The sequence below is a fragment of the Poecilia reticulata genome, chromosome 6 (genome assembly GCF_904066995.2).
Source record: "Poecilia reticulata chromosome 6, P_reticulata-male-v2, whole genome shotgun sequence".
Classification (NCBI taxonomy): domain Eukaryota; kingdom Metazoa; phylum Chordata; class Actinopteri; order Cyprinodontiformes; family Poeciliidae; genus Poecilia; species Poecilia reticulata.
In genome coordinates, this window is record NC_088835.1 from 5,400,244 (window position 1) to 5,421,947 (window position 21,704).

A 21,704-nucleotide genomic window follows, 5' to 3' on the forward strand; every position below is an offset into this window, starting at 1 on the left:
CCATAAAAGTATAAAAGTAAAGTAGAGACCTGGAGGAGGCAAATAATCATTTACTAAACTATCACCCACAATTTGCTTTTCCAATTGGAATGAAAGTAAAACATCTAAGTTTTAAGTATTAAAAAAAATGTAAACTGCAGCATAGACATTAGCTACAAGATGGCTGGAAAGTGTCTTTTATGTCTCCATCTGTATCTTCTGTAGACATGACAGTAAACAGACTGAATTTACAGAATATAGTTCCTTTCTAGTCACTCAAAGCATTTTACAGCAGAGCCACATTGACCCAGCTGTGCTCCCAGATGCACACACATTCATACACAGATACACAGATCAATAGGCAACTTGTGGTAAAGTGCATTGCCCAGGGGCATGTTGACATGTGGCAGGAGGAAGATGGAAATAAACCCACAAGTTTCAGATTGCAAGACATCAATTCTACTGACTGATCCACACCTAACCGTGGTTTAAGAGGCTTTAAATATTATGGAGACATACCTACAGTACAAAAGATGGATAAATACATTGCTTAAAAACATATATATTACACTTATGCTCCACCTCTTGCAGTGTCTGCCCCACATCAAAAAGTAGCTACGTTTCCATTGGCCGTATAACTAATTGGATTGGCTTCCTGGAGGTGAGGTTTCAGAAAGAGCAGGTGTTTTTAATGCGTCTGAGGCCCAATATCAAGGCGTTAAATTACAATATCAAATTTCTTTTAAGTCAAATGCTGTGAAATATGCAGCGTTTTTATAACAACTAAAGGTAACATAGTTAAGAGGTTGTGCTATAAAATGACACTATGTGGCTGGAAAACACATAATTCTTCACCTTTAAGTTTTCACTTTTCATTAGTTTTTCTTTTGAATGAAGTGACCTAAAACTCCTTGTTAGGTTCAAACAGAGTGCCATGGATTGTTTTACCGTTTTGTCAGAACTAATACACGTTCTCTGGGTGATTTAAGTTTGGAGCTTAATGAGCAGTGGAAGCTTTTGAACCTATTTTGGGGGCGGGGGGTTTCTACCGCCATCATCATTCCAGTTAATGTAAGTTGCCTCAACCTCTGGTCCTGGACATTGCGAGGCACTGCGTCTGATTGGCTGCGGCTGCTAGTTAGCTTGCAGCACACTCCACGAGGAAAGGCCAGAGTGTTTTTACCATCTCCGTTTTTGCACTCAGCACCAGCAAAGATGTTTGGAGCTGCTTTCTGCCCGCTGGACTCAACATGGCTCATTTGTCAAGGACTTTTACACACATTCACACACACGCACACAAACACACACATGCATGCACAATCTGGTAATGGAGGCCGCAGTATCAGTGCATACACACATAGTTCAGGGTCTGTAGTAAACAGACTTTACACACACTCCTTCTAGTGCTTTGCTCTTCTTGCTGTTCGTCTTTTCTAAACTGTCTCTTTTCTCCTCAGGACCCTAAAGCAGCTAACTAGTGCACCGGTCTCTGGTTCTGTTGGTTTAGGTGCATTCCTGAACAATCTCAATTAAACATGATTGTTTCCTTTCTTCTGCTACTACTTTCTCATGCTCTGTGTTGTGCAGCATTGCCTTTTTGTAGCTCCTCATCAAAGTACTAGGAGAAAAAAATTGTGGTCAGGCAGCCATGACAGTTGAGTCACATTTGTCACTGCACAGGTGCTGAAATACATCAAAACAATATATATTGTTTTTAAATTCTAGCAAATATCAATCACCAGTTCCTTTAAGTCTGCATTTACTCTCCCTGGCCACTTTAATAGGTACTCCTGGAATGCCTCGCTTTTGTCTGCAGGTCTGCCTTAATGTCTCTAAATTGTGCCCAAATTGTGATATATATATATATATATATATATATATATATATATATATATATATATATATATATATATATATATATATATATATATATATATATATATGTGTGTGTGTGTGTGTGTGTATATTCCACACAACATTACACCATCACCGCCAGCCTGCAGCATTCTTCCACATGCTTTCTTTTTTTTCCCACTCCAAATTCGGAGTCTAAAGGTCGCAGCTTGAATTGACTCATCAAACCGGACGCTTTGTGTGTTTCTCACGCTGTCGCTTTCGTAAACCGTGACGAAGAATACAACAGGAAGTAGTTGAAGGATGACGGTGCGGCATGTTTTTTAACAACTTATCGCGTGAACAAACACATTCACGAGTGATTTTAACTGCATTTCTTATTTAACGGAAACACCTCAATTGAGAGATTGTCTTTGTCTGACATTAGCGGAATTTAGACAACGTTTTGTGCACATTTGTCGTGGAAACACATGAGAAATGACAACATGGTGGTCATTGGGACAACCAGCACACTGAAGTTAGATTGAATTTATATATAGCTATTCAGTTATCAAATAATTTATCAACACTTCAGACTACAACCATTTAAACTGCCTGACTGACTGATTATATTTATTCCTGTCCTACACATCAAATTAAACTGAACAGAATTATAATCTTTATTTCACGAGGTTAGTTCCTCTGAGGGCAGCAGCTAAATACATCACAATAAGTCCCAAATGAATAACAGTGGTACTGTTTCTTCCATTTAAAACCTTTGCACATAGATTGGGTGGAAAGCGGCCGTTTTGTTGCATCTTTGGACTTAATCAAACTATCAGGAAGCTGAACCTAAAGTTCAAGCCTCTGATGACGCTTCAGAGGTCAGAGTTCTGGGCCTGATAGTGAAGACATGGGGTTGGCGTTGGGTTCAGAATCTAATCAGGATGGAGCTTACCTCCAATGACAACAAGCCTCATCTTTCCAGTGTGGGAGACACACCGTCAGTCTGCTTCAACCACAAACCGTTTGGCATTAGAGAACACATAGCAAGTTTTTCAAACTGAGCGAATAACTAGGTTTTTTTTTTTTCTTTCTTCTTACCAGTTTAAAATAATACGTCTAAAAGTCGAGAGCATTCCTTTATGCTTTGAGTAGACGATGAAAATTTAAACAGTCGTCACAATGTTTGCTAACTGCTTTATTTTCAGCTGCTTATTGAACGTTGACTGTCTGTATGAATCATTTAGAGATGAGGAAGGCATCCATTTTTCATAGGAAATCTTTCTGGGTTGTCGCTTAAGGGTTCCTCTGCATACATTTAACGATGTCGATACATTTACATATGAAAAATGAATGGTAAATATGAACAATGTCGTTGATGCTTCTCATGCTTTTTCCACATGCAGGACTTCTTGGGCCAGGCTTTCTGTACGTTGGGTGAAATAGTCGGCTCCCTGGGAAGTCGCCTGGAAAAACCACTGATGTAAGTAGCATCAAGCAAGCAATAATATCCAAAATGGTTTCTGCTACCTTAAATATAGATCATAATTGCAGCATACTTTACAATTTCTATTTTATTGGGTGCGAATTAGAAGTTGGCGATGTGGCTTAAAATTACAATCTCAGTTTTTTTTTCCTACCAGATTTCCGATTTTAATAGATTTAGTTGTTGTTGTTTTTGCTTCCTTTTCAAAGAAAAGAAATTACAAATGAAAGAAAATATTTTCGAAAAAGTGGTTTTTATTTTAGTCATCCCTTCTGTGAGTTGTACGACGGAGACCAGGGCTGTATTATGAAAATGATACAGAATGAAGACGCAATTTTGCCTCAAGAAATGTCTTAAAGTAAAAAGAAAAAAGTTGGTTTAATGAGAATAAAAGTTCAGATAGAGTTAAGATTTGATGCCATCAGCTCTTTCGTGCTGACATCGCTCTGAAATATGGAAACAGATTTTCCAAAAGTTTAATCTTCAAAACCCCCAAAATTTGATTAATTGATAAAAATGGTTATGAATTGAAAGCCAGCAGGAGATTTTTTTTTATGATGAATTAGACACCAAAATGAGATGAATAGAAAAACAACAGAGTGTGAAAATCTTTAGACGGCTAACTGCCTGTTGTTTAAAGAAACATGGAGTTAGCGGTGAGGATCTCGGCTGAAGTCTCCAAAAGGTTATCAGAGATGTCTTTGAAATGTCTGATTTCCTTCCTGATTGCTGATTAACAAAGTTGTGATTAGCCCTGTAAGCCGGTTCATGACAGATTTCACACTGACTGCTCAGTGTGAGACGAGCAGGCGCTCTGTGAATGACTGATGTTCAGAAAACCTCTGCTGTCTCACATGCCACAGTAGAGTAAGTCTAAAATCAGCTGTGTGTCTCTTCCACCTGAGACTGACACAGATTGACATCGTGACACTTTGTTGACTCCAACTACTACAGCAAAACAAACAAAACAAGAAGGAAATGTAGGCGTAAACTACTCAAGAGTCTAAAATATTTAACAGTCTGCTTTGGAAATGTTTCATGGGTAAAGAAAAAAAGAAAACCTCGTCATCCCATTAGATAGGGATCTTCAAAATTCACACAATGCATTTAGTTAATTAGAATAAAGACATAAAAAGTGCCCTTCTGAAAAATATATATTATTATTTTTTAGTTTATATATATCATTTTTGTAATTTTGGATTAAAATTATACATAAATAACAACTTGTTACATATCAAAATCAAAATTCCTTTTATTAAAGTGTCGAAGGTTCTGTAAATGTACTTGGAGAAACTGTGGGTCACATGACACACAGCATGTTGTCATCAAGCCATATGCTTTGTTGGTGGCCAGATGTCACATTTCATATGTTTTCCGCTTTTCAGTGTTTCCCTCTATTCAACACGACCCTTGTTATCTTAATTATCATCACAAGAAAGAAGAACTGTATATTAACACATTTTATAAATGTGTTAGTACGCCTCAGTTTTTCTTATCAATAACCATAACATTACACTCAACAGCTCGTTTCTATTTTTGGATTCAAATTAGCATCAATATTGATGTTTTTATCATGCTATTGTAATTCTGACATTTTAATTCTGATTTGCAATGAGAAATCATTTCAGTTTATAACATTCAGTTTGTTGATTTAAGGAACCATTTTGCTCCACTTTTAAGCGTCTTACCATAACATCTTTGGTGACTTTCTAAACTCTTAGGAATTTCATCTGTTGTCCTTTCAACATTTTGGCAAAGTTGATTGAAAACGTAGTCAAGGTATGATTATTCAATGTGAATAGGATATTATTTTCTTAATTATGAAGAAGTTATTCTAAAGTATTGACTTTAGAAACACTTTTTTTGTCAGTATACTTCCCAAGTGTCCATAACAATGCTGCACTAAACATAGCAATCAACATAAAAAATCTGATTAAAAAGTGGACCTTTCACACTTGAGTCGGATGAATCCTGAGTTGATTCATCAAAGTATCTAAGTGTTTATTACACAGTTTTCTCAAATAGATGTCAGGGAATGATAAAAGTTAGATTTTTCAAACGTTTCGATGCCTGATTTGGTTGGAACGACTCACTCTGGAAATGACTCCCTTCTTAGACAATCTTCAAAATGGGAAAGATAACAGAACTGTAAATGCGGAGGATAAACTTGCCCAACTGCTTGTTAGTGTCTGAAAAGAGAATACTGAAGATCTAAAACTTCATTTTCTGAAGTCTGGTAAATGATGTACATGTAGTCTATTGTTATTGACAAAGTTGAAATACAAGCGTGCATAAGCAAGTTTTAGTTCATACTTTCTAATTGTATTCTTCCTGAGGTTGAACGCAACCGATCATCTATCAGTAGCTGCGTTCAAACTTTGTCTGTATTCCGCTAATATCAAAAAAACACAACCTCACAATTGTGCTGTTTCCATTCAATAAGAAAAGCAATTAAAATCACACTTGAAAAAGTTTGCTCAGGCGATAAGTCATTAAAAAACATGCTGTGTCTCCCACTTCCTGTCATCTTCTTTGTGGTTTCCACCAGTAGTAACAGCCTGTTGTCGATCATGTGACTCGTGTGATAAGAAAGTGTTTCCTTTGCAGTTTTACAAAATAAATCAGTTTCAATGCAGTCAAAAAATAAACCACCCCCTTCTATTGCCAAGATGTTTTAGCGAAAAACTTGAGTTTTTTTTTTAAATTGGCGTGTTTCCAGTAAGCAAATTCATTTTCAAACTATCAAATTGTGAAATTCTATGGTCAGTGGAAATGCAGCCGGTGTCCTCCAGCGCCTTTCTTTGCTGGTTGGTGTCCACTATGTCAGCTTATGTGACGGAACAACAGAAAGAAGGAAGTGATTCAAGTCATCTTCATCCATTACTATTACATGTCCCTGTGTGTATGCGTGTGGGGGTGCGTGCGTGTGTGTGTGTGTGCGTGTGTGTGTGCGTGCGTGTGCGTGCGTGCGTGTGTGTGTGTGTGTGTGTGTGTGTGTGTGTGTGTGTGTGCGTGCGTGCGTGTGTGCGTGCGTGCGTGTGTGTGTGTGTGTTGAAGGCCGAATCAATGAGTGCTTGCCACTGAATGGACTTGCTGAAGAATGATGCAGAAGGAATGTGATGTAAGAATGTGTTTCTATTTCAGAGTTATGTAACCTCTGCCTGCAGTCATTCACTGTATTTCTGATCTGTGTGTCTTCCTGCGGTGCTCAGTCTGCACGCATGTATATGTTCTATTTTTAGCCTTTTTTCGTTAAGATATTTTTAGATCATCATCCGCGCAGGTCCGAGCAATCTACGTTTAGTTCCCCCTTTCCCCCCGGAGTGAAAAACATCATGCAGAAAACAACAAAACAGAGAAGGCAACCTTACGTCACATTTTTGTTCATAAAATCATTTTCAGAGCATATTTTAACCAAGCAGCAACAAGAGCAGAATAAAGAAAGTTTTGTATTAGAAACTCCATTTTCTTAGTGGGCCATGCTGGATTTTTTGTATAGTTTTAAGCGTTTTACTGGCTCTAGTAACATTTATTTAATTGTGGTGAGACAGAAAAATAGGTTGTGAGGAAGAGGGAAGACATGTGGCAAAGGTCAACAGGTCAGGATTCGGTTGCTTCAGCAACCATGTGAGTTACTTGCTCTACCTCGGCGCCACTGCATTGCCTCAGACTTTTAACGGTATAGATAATGAGAGAAGGGTAAGTTTGGCTGGACTTAAACAAATGATGGATGAAGCTAATTATAAACAAAAGAAACAATGCTTCTGTCTTACTTGTAAACTTCCTTTGGAAAGATTCATATTCAAAAAGAGTAGGCTGCACTTTTTCACATTTTGTTCTCTCAAGTCTTTTATCCCCCCACCAGAATTACAAAAGACAAAGAGAGCAACTCTGTTCCTAATGGAACGTAATTGGCTCTAAATGTGACAGCACATGCATCCTGTGAGGAAATCAGTAAGTTATCGGCTTCTCTGTTTCCAGAGTAGTGAAGCATCGTAGTGTTTAAAAATAGATCTGGACTAAGACACAGGAGGGTGACATTCGCTTTCCACGCCGATACGCGTCCGTGTTATGAGCACCTAAGAGCTTCCCCAATCTAAAAACCCATTTCAGTGACACTTGGGGGACCGTATGCTGGTACTTTCAGGCCCACTCTGCGTTCAGGCGCCGGCCTCTCGTTCAGCTCTCCATCTTTCCTGGGACTTAACTCCCGTCTCCCTCTGCCTTCCCCACTCGGTCTGTCCTCTTCTGTTAGCTCTTCGGCCTGTTTTATTTATTTATTTATTTTTTCATCCGCTGCACTTACCAAGCAATCTCTCCGTGTCATGCAGCAAATTAATTTCAATGACTCCTTTTCCGTTCATCAAAGGGAGTGTGGTTGTTGAGTCTCAGGTGACTGTGTGATTGAGGGGATTCGAAGGGGGGCTTTCAAAACTTTGCTCCAATTTTCCTGCGATTTCTCTGCTTTATTGTTTTCTTTCTGAGTCATTACTGGTCAGATCTCTGTCCTTCCTCATTTGGTTTGTGGCAAACATCTGGTCTAGTTTTAGTGGTCAGCCTCCCATGTCTTAGTTTGTCTTTCCTGTCACTGTTACTGCTATATAAAAAAACCTCATTTAAAATAAATAACACTTAGCCTGGTGGAGAGGCAAGTAAAGCCTGGTGCCCCACTAGTCTTATAATCCTCTCGGGGGAGACGGTGGATTAAATAAAAGTAGAGAAGTTCCAGGTTCCTTCATCAGAGACCTCATTGATTTATGTAGGATCTTAAGATTATGATTATATTTGCTGTACAGCTAATTTCTCATTTATCTGTTAGATCTTGACTAAGCTCTGAACAACACTATCGTGCGAGGGACAGAACCTTCTTAAAAAACCAAACATTTGTTTCAACTTGGTATCATAGCAACAAAACACGTGCAGCGAAGTCAGAAGTGCTGCATGCACACAAACCATTGACCAGTTGTATGGAAATAGAATCAATACGCCCACAGCGACTTATTGTTTCCAATTAACATGGGAACGCTGCTTAATGTTGAAGAGAAAAGAAGTAGTTGCAGGAGAAAGCTAAAGATTATTTGAACAAAAGTATTGAGACTGTCATTACGGTCTTCACTGTACTAAAATTTTAAATCTTAACACCAAGTAACTTTGTTCTATTTAATAATTAGTAAGCAATTTAGCACTGAATTAGGATAAAAACATGTTGTTTTCCTCTGTAGCACATAAGAACCTCAGATTTAGTTGAACAATAACAGCTGCTCTGTTCAGTTTCAGCGTTTCAAGCAATTTTGCCTCATATTTTCTCTGGCGATCCATTAGTGTAGACACTGTTGGTTGCTACGGGTTTTGACGAGTTAAGGTTGACCGTTGTCAACCTGAGTGTTCAAAATAAACATAAAACCGTTTCAAGAATCAAAGCTTCTTGAGCTTCCAACATTTGAAATGTTAAACATATATAACATATGCCATAGATATTTTTTGAAAGTTCTTTTCCAGAACCTTTGAGTATTAACTATTGCATAGGTTCAATTCAGCTATTTAAATGTGCCTGTTCTTCAGTCTTTCATAATATTGAGGAGACGGTCTCTCAATACGAATGTCTTTCGTTTTGTTTGAAGGTGTCGCTTTGTGTGATGTTCGTGTTTTTGTTTAACATCCAAACCACATATATTGTTATGATGTTAGTTTCTAGTTGATGTAGTGGTTGTTATTTTTTAAAGGATTTGTGTGAACAACCACTGGTGATCTATTGGGCTCAGGTCAGGTTCTCTCTGTATGAAGTAGTGATGCACAATACGTATATCGACATTAACACCAGTATCGGCCGATGTTGGTCATTTTTTTAACATCGGTTCAATAAGTGAGTCGATATCAGCGTCTGATGTTTATTTGCATCGTCTTGCTGTTTTGCCTTTTCAGAGGAGGAGAGGGTTTGGTCATGTGGTGTTTGTGTGGCCATGTGACAGTATCTGTGTTTCCTTTACAAATGTGTGCAAACTTTGTCAATATTCCACTAAAGTAAAAAAAAACAAAAAAACAAAAAATGATTCCATTAAATAAGAAACACAATTGAAATCACACATGAATACGTTTGTTCACGTGATACGTTATTAAAAAAACGTGCTGCGCCATGATCCTCCAACTACTTCCTGTCGTCTTCTTCCTCGTGGTTTCCACCAGTGACTCGTTTTCTAATGTCCAGTGGGAAAACTTGTTTTCTGCCAATACAGAAAAGCAGACATGAGACAACAGTGAATAAAAGGGGAAAAAAGACTAGAAGGCTTTCTAAACCCATGATTACCAGCTGGTGCCTGACCTCCTGGGTCATGGTGTAGAAACAGTGCGTTGAACTGCATCGCTACCCGGTGACCTTCTGAGCCCGCTGAAAACACAGCACAATGATGGCCGCTGAAATACAGCATCAGGCTAATTTTAATTTAGCCCACATCGGTCTCTTTAAAATGTCATCAAGTAGTCGGCCAGCCTGACTAATTGCCAAATTATTTCAGCAAAAAGTGCATCGCAGACAGGTTGAATAGTGCAAAGACGAGTATGTGAAAGACTCCATGGGCAATTACCTCAACAAACAGCTCATTAATTCAAGCGTGTCAGCTTAGCATGGCAAATAACTTAAGACTCATCATTTTAAATCGTAATGTAAATCCTGTTTCTGAGCGTAATCTAACATTATCTGCAGCAACTTTCAAAAGTATTCCAGCCCCTCAGGCTCTTTAGTGTGTCAAATGGCTGATGTACAATTGTTAGGTTTTTACCCGACAAACTGTTTTGGTTTTATCTGGTGTCTGGCGACTTCTATACCTTTACTTGTTCCCCGTCGAGGTTTGTTTCAAACTAGACTTATTATGACTTTCTATGAACAATTGAATTTAATTATTTATTTTCCCTTTGGGATCAATAAAGTGTTTTTGAATTTGAATTGGCATTTTCTCTACTCGTCTCTATGCAACAGCAAAAAAAAAAAAAAAAGAAAGTAATGAAGAGTATGTGTCTCTATTCTCCACAGAGATTCTCAGCCATGTTGTCTCAGGTTTGCAGTTTTGCTAAACTTTCCATTTCTGGATGACGATGTCAGGTGTTAATTCCTGGGATGTTGCTGTAAACTTGTCCTTTGTCTCTATGATGCTGTTTGTTCACTAATGTTCTTTAGCAAACCCCAGAGGCCTTCACAAAGCAGTACAGTTATCACATTATAATTTTTTCTCTGTTTTTTTCCGTTTTCTGCAGTGGAATTCCAGGAAAGAAATGTGGCACCATCATCATTAGAGCAGAGGAGCTGAGCAACTGCAGGGTAAGAGTCAGACTTTAAGCCGCTGTCGTCTCCCGTCCCCCGCCCGCCCGCCCTCGCTCTCATCTCTCTCCCTGTTCTTTTCTCTTCTAAACCAAAAAGTCTTAATTGGCTTACAGTGGGATTCTGTCAGGACTATCAAACAATTTTCACAAACAACTTCTTATGGATTTGGCTTCTGCTGGGATGAATCTGAATACTTTGGATCAGGTTGTGGATAAGTCGTTACCAGCAGTCATCTATAAAGAAAATGAGTTTGAAACGTAAACAACATCGGGTAAAATCTTCTCTCTCTACAGAAGAAACTAGTTCATCAAGCCAAGTTAAAGAGCCCGTTTCACAGAGTGGGACTGGAACAGAAGGAATCTAACCTATAAATTCTATCTCAATGTATCATCACACTTTAAATGTGAAAAATTTCATTCTTGCAAAGGACTGGAATGTAATTTTGGTTGGTTATTGGGCTTGTGTTAACCAGATAATTTTTTTTATTGTTGACCTTTTAAAAAAAAAAGGGAGGGTTAATAGAGAAGATGATTGCATGAAGGTAGAATTTCAAAAAGTTTCTTAAAGAGACAGAGGCCCAATTTCATGCTGTTAAATTGCAACGCCAATTTTCTTTTAAGTCATATTTGATATTTGTAGCATCTTCATAACAACTGAAGGTAACATAGCTAGTCTGTGATATAAAATGGTACTATGTGCCTGGAAAGTCCATAATACTTCCCCTTTAAAACAGCAAATCTGGCATTTCACACTCCTGACCACTAGGTGCAAACATGCAGGCATTTTTGCACCTAACTTTACAGAGTCCAGGTAACTAAACCAGTAAAAAAAAAAAGATTCCCATCAGAGCATCTGAACATCATTTTGTACTCAATGCATCTCGCTATCCGGGAGGTGTTATGAATTATACTGGAAGAAGTGCAAGCTATAAGGGATTCCACTAGCTGAAGCGCGGACCTTTCATTCAGAGAGTCTTGCAAACTTCTGATCACTTCAGTTGGAAAAATGTTCCCTGATTTTAAAACCTTTGCCAAAGTGGTGCTTGTAATCCCGGGTTTCCATTGTGGCAGCAGAGCGCGAATTGAGCCTCCAGATCAACATCAAAACTTCCGTGAGAAGATGTCTGTCGGAGACAAAAGTCCAAAACCTCATGACAACTTTAGACATTTGATTGCACACAAGCAGGCGAGGAATTCAGGTCCATGCAGACCAGGTGGAAGTTGAGGGTGCTGTGTGTTCAGGCCACAGCAGACGAATCATTCCTAATTTAATTGCAGTCAATGAATTTCATTGTTTCTATGCAGCTACTACCACAGTCTGTTGTTTTTATCACTGCGGGGAAAAAGTTGCACGTATTCATCTGTTTGACGTGTGATGGTATGATGTGGGTTTTCTGTGAAGCTTGTTCAAGCTGAATGTTACTTAAAATGACAGACTATTAACTACGTCGTTATCATTTTACGACGTAGTATTTGTGGTGGGAATATTTTGCCACGTAGGTCAAAATGACAGACAATGAAAGTCTCACGTGGCCTCTGGTTGCCATGACGCTTGATGGTGTCTAACTGCAGTAGATGACCACCAATGAGATTAAAAGTCAGAAAAGAGGTGAAAGTTTTTAACGAACAGAGGAATGAAGAGAAATGCAATGTTTGATAATAATATTTCCATCACATGGTTTTGTAATATTGGAGTGAAGTGGACAATATGACAATCCATCTGCTTTGGCAGGTTGTGCTCTATTTTGTGTTTCAGGTCCCTCATTTAGTTCCCTTTGAAAATATTTACTTATTAACCAGTGTCTGGATATTTACATCTTTAGTTGTTCTCTGTAACACATGTTTCTATTTCTCCTGTTTAGGAGTCGGTGATGCTTCAGTTTTGTGGCAACAAGTTGGATAAGAAGGACTTCTTCGGCAAATCGGATCCTTTCCTCGTGTTTTACCGCAGCAACGAAGACGGGTCGTAAGTCCTTCAAGGCATTTTTTTCCTTTTTATTTTTATTTTTCCTCGACTTGGTGAACTGAGAAATCCAGCCATCTCGATGTGACACATGTGAACAACAGAAAAGCACAGCCGGCATGTAAAGATGACTTTAACGTACACGGAGGCCCGAGCACGGCTGTTTTCATGCTCCAAAAGCTCCTATGCAGAGTGATTTGTCTCTACGACGTTATGTAACGCTTGATGATGTCTATGTGACATTCTCCCCCATGATCCCCCCTTCTTTCATCACGAGGAGGCAGTAGATGAGCCGATAAAACAGGACAGAGTTGACAAGAAGAAAACAAAGAGGGGAGTGATGGATAAGATGGAATTAAGTGCAAAACTTTGTGCGGAGGTCATCTTTTTTTTTCCTGCCCCGCAGATGCTTGTTATTCAAGTCGACTTGAGCGTCTCACACTTAACACGTTCTCTTTAGAGCAGCTGGCTTTGTACTGATGTGGCTTAAATGCCCCGCTGCAGGGTATAACAGCAGCACAGCGTGGTAACAAAGAGCCAGTCTAGATGCGACAAAAAAAAACAACAGTTATTGACAAAGAGCTGCATGCATTGCTGGGCTATTATTATGTTTTTCTTTTTTCTTTTTTTTTGTCAACGTAACACTTCTATATGTTTCACAGCTACACCATCTGCCACAAAACAGAAGTGGTGAAGAATACCCTGGACCCGGTGTGGCAGGCTTTTAAAATTCCTGTCAGGGCGCTGTGCAACGGAGACTATGACAGGTACAACGCAGCCCACAGCAGGAACCCTGCAAGCCCTCTGCAACTGTTTACAGATAATTGCAGCGTCTTTAGGATTCCGAATTTTAGAACTGTTGAAGTATTCAGGCATGGCGGTGATACGTGGTGACAGAGAGAGATTAATTAGCTTATGAAATCTCAGGAAACGTGTGAAGAAAAGTCGGAAAGCACAACGACGGGGTTTATGATGTACACGCGCTGCGGAAACAAGCTAATCTGTTAAGAAAATTTAGGAGTGTTCCAATTCAAGTTTATATATAGAGACGTTATTTAAAGGAAGATAAAGGAATAAAAGTGAAATAAAATTACATTGTATGATAAACTCTTCCTCAGACCAGCAGTGAGCTCTTTGAACTGATAATAAATCTTAAGTGTTGAATTTGTTTTCTACCTTTTCTTTCTTTCTCCAGGAGCATTAAGGTGGAGGTTTATGACTGGGACAGAGACGGAGGGTGAGGCTCTATTTTATTATGTTATGACCTACATCTTATTACATTTTGGTATGCTATTATTTAATTAAATCCATCCGACATTATTGGCTCCATCTCACCAATAAAACCTGTGCTGAAAATATCTACTTGAAGAACTGAGAGGGGCTTACAGTCACCTAGCGAAATCATCTCACAGCTTCTTGTTTTATAGAGAAAAAGAAACTCGTATTTAGTGTTATAGGTGACTTTTTTTGCACTTTCAAATACATAGAGATGAGTCTTAATTTCTGGAAAAATGACACCTTTTTGTGTCCTTTAAAATATGTTGTTGGTTTTTTTAAATCCCATCAAACTTAATTGGTAGAAAATATGTAAGTTGAGCCATCCAGAGAAAGAGACCTTAAACTAAATCCTCAACATTCCAGCTTTATATTCTGCAGCATTCTTAATCTCTCAGTAGCTGCATTTCCATTAAATGTGCAATTTAACACTTTAAATTTGCTTGATGGAAACACGGCAAATTGCATCAAAACTCTTTCCACAAATATTTTGGTGCGAGAATGAGATGGTTTTATTTTTGCAAAACTGCAATGGAAACACTTTATTCACATCACACGAGTCACATGATCAACAGCCGGATGTTGCCACTGATGGAAACCACAAAGAAGACAACAGAAAGTGGGAGGAGGACCACAGCTTGGCATGTTTTTTTAATGATTTGTTGTGTGAATAAACGTATCAATAAGTGATTTTAATTGTGTTTCGTATTGAATGGAAACACCACAGTTGCAAAATTGTGGGGGGGGTTTGTGCTTGTTTTGACACTGTGGAATATTGACAAAGTTTTGCGCACATTTGTAATGGAAACGCAGCAAATGATTCACTAAGCTGCAGACAGAAACATGCCTATGATGTCAGATGAAAGTCGATTTAGTCGGTTAGTTTCACTCTCAGAGGTTAATCTAACACTACAAAATAAACTGCAGACTTGGTTCAAAGCCAGGCAAAATGAGCAAAAACCTCCCAGCATCAGCCTCCTGAAACTTCAAAGTGAATCCCAGGCTTCATGGAGCTGAGAGTCAGTTGGTGCTTTGACTGGATCAAAAGGCATTTTAAAAATGTATTAGTTTAGAGCTGCACATTTATCAAACCACTTATAATTTTTCCTTTTGACAGATGTGTTAGTTTTCAGATTGAAATATCACATGTGGAAAAGAGTGTAATGATTTATTGTGGTCAATTTATTGAATTTTGTTGTAATTTGTCGTTTTATCAAAGGTGTTCAGACATTTTAGAGCCATGAAGCGGTCCACATTATTGGGTTGTGTTACTGACTCACCAACAACATTCAGATAATACTGAAGTTCTGTTTTTATGATAGTGACTGGGGTTTTGTTCTCACTGTAGTTTATATTCTAGAGTCTGTTTTGCTCCAACAAGAAGTTAACCCGTTCTAACAACGGTTTCCTTCAAAAGCTTTGGGGTTTTTTCAGTTCTTTCTAAACGAAAAGCAGAACTAACATGAGTTAGTTGTTGGTAAATGTCAGCTTTTTAAAAAATTGGCGTCTTTTCATTAAGCTAGTATATTGTTTTTAGTTTTATGGTTAGTGGAAATGCAGCTGCTGTTGAACGGTGTTTGTTTTGTTTGGTACATTTGCCAAAGACAAAAAAAGAGAAATCTTAAAACTGTTAAAATTGGACCCCTCTCCACTTTTGTTCACATTTTGCAAAGAAGGAAGTTGCTCTCTGTGTCTTCTTCAGAGGTTTTATTGACGTTCTTGTCATTCTTGGTACAGCGCCACCATAGGCGAGGGGTGTAAACAGATTTTTCAAAAGGGTTTGGTTTGTTTGACACAGAATAGTGTGTATGCGAACCACAATGGCTGAAAATGTCACAAATGTTGCAATTCTGTTCCACAATCAAACCAAGTTTACCAAACTATCTGGTGTCAGAGTCATCTTGAGTTTTCTCCATCTTCTAATGATTCCCTTCCCTGCCTTGTGCAGATCTGTTTTGTTCCTGTTGGTCTCCCCCGTGGTGGAGAAGTTAGTTTAATAAATTGAGTGTGTGGACAGGTGTTTTCAGATAAGTAATGAGTTCAAACTGGAGCAATTAATAGAGGTAATGAGGGGAGGATAGGAGGACCTTAAAGACGGACTAACAGGGAGAGAGAATATTCCTGGATGGTTGGTGATCAAATATGTGTTTCATAAAATAAAAATACAAATAATATTAAAAATCATACATCCTGAAATGTTTTATTCAGATTCTGTCTTTTACAGCTGAGGTGAACCTACTCTAATAACTACAGAACTCTCCTAGTAAGAGGGGAAACCTTACAAAATCTCCACCGTGTTTAAATATCTAAAAGAATACAGCTACTCTACTCACTCCCATATTTACATTCAGAGCAATAAAATATTAATAAACTGGAGCTGCTGGAAACAAAGGTGGATCTTGACTGATATTTATTTTACCGTCACACCGTGAGCAGGAGTGTAAAACCAGTAAAAAAAAAAGAAAGATAAATCTTACAAACTTGCAGTTTGAGAACTGAAAGAAAGGTTGGTATCTGGTTGTCTTCATAACAACCATTTATTTTAAGACTTATATATAAATCTTTATAAGAGGTGCCAATAATTGTGTACTATATTGTTTTCCTTCAAAGCAGAGATTTTTTTTCAGACATAATTTTCTGCCTTTCTAGTGTTAACTATACACAAAGTATCTAACTGGCTCCCAATAACACCTGACTCTAATTTTAAACACCTTTCATTATCTCCATGAAATTAAAAAACTGCCAACTAGCCTCATGATGATAGAGGCCACACAGCTTATCACTGATACTTCTGATTACTTCTCTAATCTTTTTATGATCCTGTATCCTACAGAAGACGATTAGTGCCACTGAAAAAAAAAAAAATTCTGACTTTTTTTCTCTTTTTTTCCTCTGAATTTTGACTTTCTCTCAAAATGTTTACGTTTCCTCAGAATTCTATCTTTAATCCTCTGAGATCAAAAGTAAGAATATTGAGGGGGGAAAAAAAATCAAACTTTTTTTTTTTGTTTTTTGTTTAGTGGCCCTACTCCTCTTCCGTATGTACATTTTGAAGTTAGAGTGAAACATGACCATATTTCTGACCTGTTTTTCTTTTAACAGACATGACTTCATCGGCGAGTTCAGCACCAGCTACAGAGAAATGTGCAGAAGCCAGTCACAGTTCCATGTCTATGAGGTGCTATTCTTCACACAAATGCACACACACACCACACACACATACAGGCTTGTCATAGACGTTGGAATTCATTCAGCCCCTCGATATGACCACACACTCAACCTAATTTCAATTAGAGACAAGGAAGAACTGGAAAGCACTTTATCTAACGCTTTATCAAATAAAATAAAATAAAATAAAACACTTGCACGCATCAATAAGCTTGCTACATGTGCAGTGATAAAAGCTCTCCACTCTACAGTGACTTTCAGTGTTGGGCTGATCTGTTCTCACAAATGTTTGTTGCTTTTTTTTTTTTTCAAACATTTCATGTGAACGAAAATCAGACAGCCACAGCTGCAGACTTTTGTTTTCTTAGTTACTACAAAGAGGAGTTCCTCCCGCGTGATTGACAGCGACGGCTTCTGAATAACGATGCTGATGGTCATTTCTATCTTTGCTTTTTACAGAAAGAAACCTTCACTAACATGTGCATTGTGAATAGTTTCCGTGGTAGAGCTTCATAATGTCAGAGTATTTTTGACCCAAAAGGGCATATGAACATTTAAAGCCTAAAAGCAGAGTTACAGATCCACTCTGTACAGCTAGAGATATTGTAACCAATTACAATCGCTGGATTTTGTAAAATTCTGACTTGCCTATAATGATTTTATTCATGTGCTTGTTTTTCTGCTTTCTGCATCAACATGTTTTTTTGGGGGGCGGGGTTAGGTAAAATAACACAATAAGAAACAAAAGCAGCCCAATTTTATGTCGCTGTTTCTCCCTGCATCACCAACATGTTACAATCTCAGGTATCTGTATAGATAAGCCAAACAAGCACAACAAAATAAAATACAGCAAGGGCCAACAATATGTGTCTCCGTAAATGCAAACACAGCTCTTGCTTTTCCTTTTCTGAAAATAAATACATAAATCGCCTCCGTTGGTTAATGTCACTTCCACAAAGAAATACAAAGTCCAAATGTATGTAACATATTCAGAGAAACAGCTTCTTTCCATTTGAAGTTCTAAATTGAACCTGTTCATCCAAAGCAAAAAGCCAGTCTCTCATTTAGTCCCAGAGGCTTGCTTGCTAGCTAGCTAGCTAGCTCCCTTGCTATCATGCTAGTGTCAGTCTAGCATAAAATTTCCCTCAGCATTTTAATCAAACTTGGTTTTAGTCATTTATTTTAAGATATAATGCTAGCTTACTGTTTCATCCATGGTTTCTGTACAGGGTGAATCTATTCAGCACCTTTTTTTCCAGACTAGAAAAGGTTTAATTAGGGATAGTTTAAAAAACAACTCACTTTAAAGTTTTGTTTTGCTTGTGCTGACAAGAAGAAATATAGCAGCAATTATTCACTAATTAGCAGTCTGAGCATAAAAGCTCAAGGAGCCTGCTGACTTTAGCTTATTGTCTTTTTTCTTTAATTTTATCCTCTGAATAACATGGTTAAAAAAAACAAGTTAGATATAAAACCATTTTTAAAAATATGCATAAAAATAATAGCTTTTTTAAGAGCAACATCTAAAGAAAATATCAGATTTGTATATTTTCAATCCATTTTCTGTTAATTACACATTTTGAAGATAAAGAGGTGAAGTTGTCATGATGTTAAGGTTTGATTTTTGGTTTGATTTTGAGTAGTCTTCTGTTTCTGTTTAGTCGTTGTTTAGTTTGCTGGTCTCAGAAGGTGTGCACCATTTTGACTGCTGTGTCAGTCTTGCCTTATGTACGATATCACCAAGAGATCAGTGAAAATGTTGTTCTAAACAATTAAAAAAGTCAGTGACTATAGAGAATATTATCAATTCCAGGCTGTGTAATAGTCAGCTGGTGGTCTCTGGAAAATGCAATTTAATTACTGCCTACTTATGTTGCCTCAGTACTTTTCTTATTGTCTTTCTTTTCTTAGCAGTAAACTAAAAGGAAATGCTCTGACAGGTAGTCTTTGGTTCTTCTCTCCATTAAGACTCAAATATCCCAACATACTTCATCAAACGTCCTACATTGGTCGCCCTCTGGTTTATTGTTATGGTTTTGTTTGGTTTTAATACTGTATTTTTTTATTTAGTTTAATCTTTACATGTATATGTTGTTAAATTAAACATGTCTTGCTATAGAAAGCTAGCTTTATCGCTAGCTTTCTATCTAGTGATGAAGCTCGATAGCCAGCTGGCTAGCTGGTGGTCACATTTTACAGTTCATGATCTGTTTTTGTGGTATAGACACACTCCTTTCTCTTTTACTGTAGGCTGGATCATATATCACTAAAACTAGTCCAGTAGATGGATAACCTTTGAAAATGTGTCCATTTGTTCAGAATTTTGTGAACAAAATGCTCTGACTTTTACGTACGTATGTACTTTTATAACCTAATAGAATCACTTTAATGTGAGTCTGGGCAATAGAAAGGCCGTTTTTTATTTCCTTGTTATAATCTGTTGAATTACTGAAGTCAGTCTTCTGAGCCTTCCTCATGTCCTCGAGCGTTTACCTAACTGTTCCATTAGCTCTGCTAAAGCATAAACCTCTCGAGACTAAGACTCAGTAAAGCTGCTTAGGAAGAACAACCTCCATCATTTTAGTATTGAGACAGAAGAGTGGGGCTGCCTTTTTTTTCTATATGCGTCAAGTTATATGCCATCAGTTTTCTTCACTTTTCAGTTCTTTTTTTTCTCTTTCTCTCTCTGTCTCTCTCTCTCTGTCTCTCTCTCTCTCTTTCTCTCTCTCTCTCTCTCTCTCTCTCTCTCTCTCTCTCTCTGTGATTATATAGATAGAGTAAAACCTGATATTAAATGTGAGCTTGTTCAAATATATGCCCCCTGTGTGATGCTGTTTTATCTGGGTTCTTTTGGGAGCAGAATCCTGAGGTCCGTGTAAAAAGAATTTGTAAAGGGGGAGTGTGGGGGGGAAGGTGACTAAAGTAAATTCAGTAATTACTTTGCCTTTAATGTGGGGATAGAGATTGTCTATGGTAATGCTTATTAAAAAGGCATTTAGTTCAGCTTTATATCCATCCATCCGGAGGGTATCCATCCATCCATCCATTTTCTTCCACTTATCCGGGGTCGGGTCGCGGGAACAGCAGCTTCAGAAGCGAGGCCCCAGCCACTTCTTCCAGCTCCTCCGGGGGAACCTCAAGGTGTTCCCAGGCCAGCCAAGAGACAGTCCCTCCAGTGTGTCCTGGGTCTTCACCGAGGTCTCCTCCCGGTGGGACGTGCCTGGAACACCTCACCAGGGAGGCGTCCAGGAGGCATCCTGACCAGATGCCCGAGCCACCTCAACTGGCTCCTCTCGACGTGGATGACCAAGCTTCTCACCCTATTTCTAAGGGAGAGCTCAGCCACCCTGCAGAGGAAACCCATTTTGGCCGCTTGTATTCGTGATCTCGTTCTTTCGGTCATGACCCAAAGCTCATGACCATAGATGAGGGTGGGAACGTAGATTGACTGGTAAATCGAGAGCTTCGCTTTTTGACTCAGCTCTCTTTTCACCATGATGGACCGGTACAGCGCCCGCTTCACGGCAGACACTGCCCCAATCTGCCTGTCGATCTCCCGCTCCCTTCTTCCCTCATTCATGAACAAGATCCTCAGATACTTAAACTCCTCCACTTGAGGCAGGACGACCCCCCTGACCCGGAGAAGGCACTCTACCCTTTTCCGGCTCAAGACCATGGCCTCGGATTTGGAGGCACTGAGCCTCATCCCGGCCGCTTCACACTCGGCCACGAACCGCTCCAGTGAGAGCTGCAGATAACGATCTGATGAAGCCAACAGGACCACATCATCCGCAAAAAGCAGAGATGTGATCCTAAGGCCACCAAAACGGATCCCCTCAACACCTTGGCTGCACCTAGAAATTCTGTCCATGAAGGTAATGAACAGAATCGGTGACAAAGGGCAGCCTTGGTGGAGTCCAACTCTCACGGGAAACGAGCCCGACTTACTGCCGGCAATGCGGACCAGACTCTGACACCGGTCATACAGGGACCTGACAGCCCGTATCAAAGGGCCCGGTACCCCATACTCCCAGAGAACCCCCCAAGGGGCCCCCCGAGGGACACAGTCGAATGCCTTCTCCAAGTCCACAAAACACATGTAGACTGGTTGGGCGAACTCCCATGCACCCTCCAGGACCCTGCTGAGGGTGTAGAGCTGGTCCAGTGTTCCATGACCACGACGAAAACCACACTGCTCTTCCTGAATCCGAGGTCCGACTATCCGACGGACCCTCCTCTCCAGGACCCCTGAATAGACCTTACCAGGGAGGCTTAAGAGTGTGACCCCCCTGTAATTGGAGCACACCCTCCGGTCCCCCTTTTTAAACAGGGGGACCACCACCCCAGTTTGCCAATCCAGGGGAACTGCCCCCGATGTCCATGTGAAATTGCAGAGTCGCGTGAGCCAACACAACCCTACAACATCCAGAGCCTTAAGGAACTCCGGGCGGATCTCATCCACCCCCGGGGCCCTGCCACCGAGGAGCTTTTTGACCACCTCGGCGGCCGTACGGAAGTCTTTCTCCATGGCCTCTACAAACTCCTCCCACACCCGAGTTTTTGCCTCAGCGACCACCCGAGCCGCATGCCGCTTCGCCCGTCAGTGCCCGTCAGGTCCCACAGGCCAAAGAGGCCTGGTAGGACTCCTTCTTGAGCTTGACAGCATCCCTCACCGAAGGTGTC

General features: G+C 39.4%; 1 protein-coding gene across 1 annotated transcript in view; it reads left to right on the plus strand.

The window, feature by feature from the left end:
• The window catches only part of LOC103465734 (copine-8-like), a 99,899-nt gene that overhangs the window by 45,113 nt on the left and 33,082 nt on the right, over positions 1-21,704 (plus strand). The window contains exons 6-11 of the mRNA XM_017305451.2: positions 3,222-3,298; positions 10,550-10,613; positions 12,478-12,581; positions 13,241-13,345; positions 13,774-13,815; positions 16,956-17,031. Of these exons, the coding sequence (XP_017160940.1) occupies positions 3,222-3,298; positions 10,550-10,613; positions 12,478-12,581; positions 13,241-13,345; positions 13,774-13,815; positions 16,956-17,031 (468 nt within the window). The remainder of the gene's footprint in view (positions 1-3,221; positions 3,299-10,549; positions 10,614-12,477; positions 12,582-13,240; positions 13,346-13,773; positions 13,816-16,955; positions 17,032-21,704) is intronic.